The 7,092-nt window shown below is 40.0% G+C and overlaps 1 protein-coding gene across 6 annotated transcripts in view; it reads right to left on the bottom strand.

Annotated features, from left to right (window-relative positions):
- Positions 1 to 659: 659 nt before the first annotated feature.
- Positions 660 to 7,092, bottom strand: part of MATN4 (matrilin 4) — a 170,224-nt gene continuing 163,791 nt past the window's right edge. For all 6 annotated transcript variants that reach the window (XM_085619077.1, XM_085619078.1, XM_085619079.1 and 3 more), the window contains one exon: positions 660 to 1,092. In XM_085619077.1, the coding sequence (XP_085475203.1) occupies positions 1,032 to 1,092 (61 nt within the window). In that variant the 3' untranslated portion in view covers positions 660 to 1,031. The remainder of the gene's footprint in view (positions 1,093 to 7,092) is intronic.

Raw genomic sequence — 7,092 nt, 5'->3', positions numbered from 1 at the left:
TACAGCAACAATGGAACAAATGTAGCCACAATGTATTTAAATTTACCAAACTTCAGCATGCAAAAAGACTGCCTCTAAGTGGAAAGGACATTTGAAAATGGAATTTTACCCACTTTTCATAAGTATGGTCACTGTGCTTGTAACAACTGGACAATTGATTTGAAAAATAATGAATTTGACACTAAAAGAAAACTGAAAATTGAGAGAAATTCTTTAAAGCACAAAACCTCTGGCATCTTTAACATCTGCAAGTTGCACGTGCTGGCTAAATAAGCCCATATTTTTGTGAAACATACATTTGCCCTTGCCCATCACGTCCAAATATTTCTAGACCTTTCTAAATAGGATGCATGGTTTGTATACAATATGTACCCAGCCTCTGTCGTTGTTCACTGTTAACTCTTGGTTTTGTCTCAATATCATTGATACCAGTCTCTTTTGTGTGTCTCGGAGATTTGGAGTGTAGATTGCATGTAGCACAGCACAATATCATGCACAGTTTAAATTTAATTGCGATATTGTATTATCTGCAAGCTCACACTTTTTCATCACATGATTAAAGTGCTGTCTTCCTCCTCTTAAGATTCTGTAGTATTCTTGAGTTTAGCAGGTGCAATTAAATATTTTCAATAAAAAGCAAAAGTCATTTTGAGGCAAAAAAGGTGGTGACACGGTCATTTCATTTTTATTAGTTAATATGCTTTAGTCCATTTTTCTCCTCAAACATATTAACATATGTTAAACAATTTCTAACATGTACATTCAGACAATTTCTACACACACCATACTTTGATACAAATATTGAGATGTATTGTACATTTTAGGAATTCATTTTCATAACAGGGCTGTATTAAAATTAAATATGACAGTTTTCAATATTTTTGTTTACCATCTTTATCAAGATAAAGAAATGAATATTAAAATATTACTCCAGAACATCTTAGCACATATTTTTGAATATCAAAGATACATTATATAGCTATAGTAAATTATTTTACTTTGTTGATGTTTCAAGTGAGTGTTTTTAAATTTTATTTTTTGCTGGCAAGTTGGTTCTCCAAAGCTTCAAGTCTTGCTGTCATCTGAGAAAGTGTTCTTATTAAGGGAATTAAAATAATGACAATAATAGTAGCACAATAAATTATGATTTTCAAAACAGTAATGCAGCATCACAACTTGTGCATTACATATGAAGCTCTAAATGTATAGGTTATTCAATAATAGCATAATATGCCAGATCCTGTTTAATTTGCCTATTAGTTATACTTCATATTTAACAGTATTTTCTCGCTCCTCTCACTTTTCTTTTCTCATCCTCCACTTATGTCAACAATTATCATTGGAATGTGCAGTACAATGTACAACATTCTCTCATCATATTCCATTATTCTTTCATAGTGAAACTCAAAAAATTTCACTTATCTTTCATATTAGAAATATTTTAGGAATCTACGGAATCATCTAATTAATGTATCATTAATATTGCTGAAATAATAGTATCCATGACCATGTACGCATAAAGTGAGTGAAAAAGTAATTTCCTGAAGCCTGCATGAGCAGGACTAATGCTCAATGTCAACACATGTTGAATTTGTTCAAATAGTCAAACATTCTGCCAGTCTCTCAATTTTTTCAACTTTTTATGTATTCTGTTGAAAGAACTTCACATTTATGTTATGAGATTAGTATCTTGTGATGATTTATGAATAACATCTACCATTCCCACTTCACATTTATGCAATGAGATTAGTATCTTGTAATGATTTATGAATAACATCTACCATTCCCACTGCAATAACTACTGTTATCAATACCATACATACCTAGTGAATTTTACACTATGTGAGGAAAACTCTTCTGTTATCTGTATCTAATTAAAGATATTCACTAGGTTCTTCATCTTAGCGGTTTGCACAAATAACATTTTTATGAAAAAAAATGATAATGCAAAAAATGAAAGGGTTCATATCGACCTATATCTCTGTTCACTGCTGATAGCAACATTTACCCATGAATACTAGTTAACAGTTTAAGCAAGATTATGGTGTATATACTTTCACCCTGCCAGCATGGTTTCATCTCTGTGGAGAAACTGTAAGTTGTACTAACTTTACAGTAGTCCTGAAAGTTGGCATTTGTGTGGGCTTTATTATATGTAAAGGTCCCCCTAAACAATTTATAAGGTGGATTCAAACACTGTACCAATACCCCACACTATATTGACAATCAATGGATACTCTTCAGCCAGCTTCAATATTTCCAAGGGCACTTGTGAAGATTGCCATTAATCACTGCTACCACAGATATCACTTATTACTGTTTCTATACACTCTTTATAGGATTCATTTATAATATCTCTCCAAAAGGACACAAATTACCTCCAACAATAATTTCTCATGAAAGACCTATAGTTATGGCCTATGCTGATTACCTATTGATCGACACCACAGATATTTATCAAGCAGTCACTGCCATTTAACCCACGCATCAAAGTTTGGAACAATATCAGTCTTTAAACTTAATAATCTGCAAGCTTATTACTGGGCTGATTTAGCAAAATGCTTAACTTAGTAGTATCATGTTTCATATATACTCAAATTCACAAGTGTTAGACCTGGTACCATTGGCGTGAGTCTCCCTTCCATTTTTTCTGATTGCCTCCTCTGTTTTTGATATGTTTTGATGCTTTGGGCAAGGTGCCACTGCCATTCAGTGCCACCGTGCAAGTGCTCCCTATGTTAAATTGATGTATTGATTAGTGACTCCATAATTGGGTTATTTGATTTACTTGTCAGACCCTAGTACAGTGCACCATGTGTGCCCAGGGCTTGTAAATCAAATGCTGCTGGTGGGCTTGCAGCACTGGTTGTACCACCCACAGAAGCAGCTTGTAAAGTGTGTCTCAGGTCTGCCATTGCAGAGCCTATGTGCAGTCTGGTGCTGCCATGCTGACTGACCAAGTGCACCCACTTGCCAGTCCCTAAACCTTCCCTTATCTTCATATCAGACACCCCTATGGTAGGCCCAAGGGCAGGGTGCATTGTAATTATAAGGTAGGACATGACCTGGTGTGTGTGGCATGTCCTAATAGTGAATTACAGCCATTTTCGTTTTTCACTATTGCAAGGCTACCTGTTCTCCATAGGCCAGAATGGGAAGTTTGATTATTACATCTTATAATCCGAACTGACTCAGGGAACATGGTAGAAATTCAAATTTAGTATGCCTGAACTCAGAATGATGAAATACATATTTTAGTGAAGTAGGTTTTAACATTCTGTGTTTGAAAATACCACTTTTAGAAAGTAGGTATTTTCTTGCTTAACTGTCCAAACCTGCCTCTGCTAGGTTGTGTATTAAGTGTCTGGAGTTTGAGTGACAGGGCTGGGGAATTCCAGGAGACAGGGTGAGGCAGCCCAGTGGTGAATAGAGAGATCTGCATCTAGATGGGAGGGAGGAGTTGCACCTGGGACCTGAATAGAGCTGTGCCTTCCCTCCACAATGCTGGCTCCACCTCCTGTGGTGTGTCTGATGTCTCTGCCCTGCACTCTGAAAGGAAAGAAGGAGTCAGGTAAACAAAGTGCTCCAGGACTGACCAGAACTGGTTTGGACTAGGCAAAGGCCTCTCTGCCTTCAGAGATCAAAGAGAAACCTGTTATAAGTATGAGGACCCAAACCCCAAGACTTTAGATCACTTCTGGAACAACAAGAAGAAACCTCTGCCAAGACGAAGAACCGAAGGACGCTGTAGGAGTGGACTGCCCACCCCCTGCCAGTGTGCTGTGTTGCTGGGTTGGCCTACAGTGGTGTCTTCAGTGCCAAGGAGAGGAGAAGGAACTTTGTGTGTACTTCATCATCTTGCAGAATATTTCTCCAAGGGCTTGAACTTGTGCTTGCCTCCTGCTGAAGTCTCAGACACAACAGACTTCACCACCAGCTCCCCTCTGAATTTCCTTGCTGGGAATTCTATCTGCAGAAGCCTGCGTGTCGCTGGGAGCTGGAAGCGTGATGCAACGAGAAGAAGCGTGTCGCCGCCGCATCTGTAGTCATCAGATCGCCGGAGAAGCGTGCCGCCGCCGCATCTCCCAGAAGCGAGCCTTCGTCGCAGCTGTCTGTTGTCGCATCACCGGAGAAGCGCGTCACAACCATAAGGGTCGCCGTCGCATCATCGGAGAAGCGTGTCGCAGGGCCTGTCACAACTCCAAAGTACGAGAGTCATCGCAAGGATGCCAGGGCGTGTTGCATCATCTCAACGTCGTTGCATCAAGGGCGCCATCTTATCGCATCGCACCGGATTGTTGCATTGCAGCACGAGAATCTACGCATCACCTCCTCTCCGGTAAGGATCAAGACGCATCCCCTACTCTGCGCAAGCATTGAGGCGCAACGCATCATCTCCCCGAAGCAAGGAACCGACGCATCTCCAACGCTGCGAGCCTTTTGTTTATTTTGCGTTACGCATCCAGGTACTTTTGTGAGAACTGTGTCGCATTTACCAACAACTTGAACTAAGCTAATTCTACAAACTTGAAACCAATTTAAAGTACAGTATTGTGGATTTATGTCGTTTGTGGTCTTGTGTTAAGTCTATATAAAGAATACTTATTTTTATAAAACCTGTGGGGTGTCCATCTGTAGTGTTTTCACTGTATTACTGTATGTGTTCACAAATGCTTAACACACTGCCTCTGAGATAAGCCTGTCTGCTTGTGGCAAGCTAACTAGGGGGTGAGCAGGGGTTATCCAGTAGTGTAATCCCCTTTCCCTGACTTAGAAGCAAGGGTCCCTATTTGGTCAAAGGCACCTACCTCTGCCAACTAGAGACCACCAGTTCTAACAACAAGTATTTAATTTGGGGCCCCTAGCACAATTGTTTCTCCTTTAGATTCTTTAACTCCTGATATCACTCCAGGCATGGGCAGTTTAAGGCCCCTTTGGATGCAAGTCTTATTGTGGTAGGGGCTAGTTAGATTTTTTCTGGCTGGCAGGTCTCAGCATACTTTCAACTCCTAAAGGTCAATTGTGGGTCATATGTTCACAATAGGAAGGGTCAGCAGAATGGGACTAATTCTCCAGTATTCATCAAGGCTAGCCCTAGATGTTGCGATTCGCCTCAATGTGGGGTGCTCCCAAAGCTCAGCATACTTGCATCTTCTAATGCTGAGAAAGGCAGATTGCATGTCATATCTCTGAAATGGGAAGGGTCAGGAGGAAGGGACTAAGCACCTAGGAATAAGCAAGGCTAGTCTGAAACCGGGCGGCCTGCCTTACTTGTGCATATGCAGATTTGCTGTTTTCTTTTTTCTCTATACTGAAATTGGTGACTACCCTTTCCTCCACGTTGAAGGTAATGGATTCCTCTTTTATATATTCTCCTTCTAAACAGAATCCTCAAAACTCAGTCTCTTTAAATCAGAGAATATTACAATTAATTTTCAAAAAGTTTAAAAATATTTTTTAAGTAAGATAGACCAGCATGTTAAGTCTGCCACCCACACTTAATTGTAATATTTGCAAATGTTCACATGATTTGTTTTTCTGGTTTTATAACATGTACTAACATCAATCACTGCTTTATTGCTACTTAACTTCTTCTGCACTGTAACAACTAAAGGGTTCATTTAGTTGTTAAAAATAATTAGGTATTATAATTTTTGCCCAGTGGCTTTTAAAGTAGTGCCTTATTTGTAATATTGGATGGATGACTTACTATTTACCTCTGAGATGTGGGAAACATCCACTTTCTGCAATGTGGTAAATATGCTAAGGGGGTTTTGGCTCATAGTCACAATAAATTCTCTAAAAATACTGACTGGGCTAGGGTTTGGTGGAGAAATGGAGCAATAGCTTTTACTCATCAATTGAGGACAGCTATCAAAGATTGGTTCATGAGGACGCCAATCGTGGCCTATTGACAAAATAGGAGGAGTTAATATAGCGGCATGTGTGGATATAATCTGATGGGTGGATTAGTGTTATTGGATCTCCAGTGGAGGCTGGCAGGGAACGGGGTGGCGGGGTTATAAAAATAAGCAACAAAAAAAATCACTTACATTTTTCTGCTGCTGTCTTTCCATCGTTCCTTCTCTTCCTGGCATGTCCAGAACCAGGAAGAACCTGGGCTCTCCTAATCCAATCACAATGCTGTAATGCAGCATTGTAATTGGTTCCCCTAAGCCAATCACAACGCTGCAATGCAGGGTTGAGGTTGGTCTGAGCACCCTGGTTCAGCGCTCAGATTGTGGGGACTGGAGGCCTCGGCATGTTCCCCACCAGGCTGTGTAATGCTGCTTGGTAGGGAACATGCTAAGTGTGCATGACAGTTTGGCCAACCTGAGACGCATGGCCAAGCAGTCAAGTACACTTTGAGAATGGTCACTCACCACTCCTCCCAGGCTCCGACCACAACCCCGCCACGCCCTAACCCAGCCCTGTAGCAAAGACAAATTAAATAATAATAATGAAGTTATTATCATTTTCTTTTTCTTTTTTCTGCTCTCAGAGCAGTGCAGCGACGCTTCTCCACCTTAGCGGAGGAGCTGCCCCAGAGGAGCTCTGGGGACATGAAGTCTTGACTCAACATAGGAAGAATGGAAGATAGTAGAAGGAGGCACACTGTGTTTCATGTTATCCAATAATGGGTCTATGTGTGACTGGGATAGTTCTTTAATGTTGTAAGTGATTGTAGGGTCGGGCTTCCGGAAAAACTGCTCTACAAAGCCAGAATAGAGTAATCATGGTATGGGAATCTCAAGTTCTATCAGGGGCTCAATGCTTTTTCTTAATGATGTAATTTCCAGTTTGATTACCAGATAATCCATTCACAAGGCAATTTTATCTGATAGACAAATATACCACAGTTCTAATGAATAAGGGGCTTGCCCTACCCTTTTCCATTTATTGATTATATAGTGTAGGGTTGGAAAATGCAATTTATGTATGTTTGTATTGAAAGCAATAAATAAGAAGTACATTACCACGATCAATCATAATAATGTGCTTAATACTCTGAAATGTTGTGTTCTTTCTATAAGGTTTGAGAAATAGGGTTGATTTTCTACTGTTGAGATGTCCAGCAAGAATCTTAACCAA

Source organism: Triturus cristatus, chromosome 7 (assembly GCF_964204655.1).
Source record: "Triturus cristatus chromosome 7, aTriCri1.1, whole genome shotgun sequence".
In the NCBI taxonomy this organism is placed as follows: Eukaryota; Metazoa; Chordata; class Amphibia; order Caudata; family Salamandridae; genus Triturus; species Triturus cristatus.
Note: the sequence above shows the minus strand (reverse complement) of the source record. Positions and strands in the feature narration are given on the sequence as shown.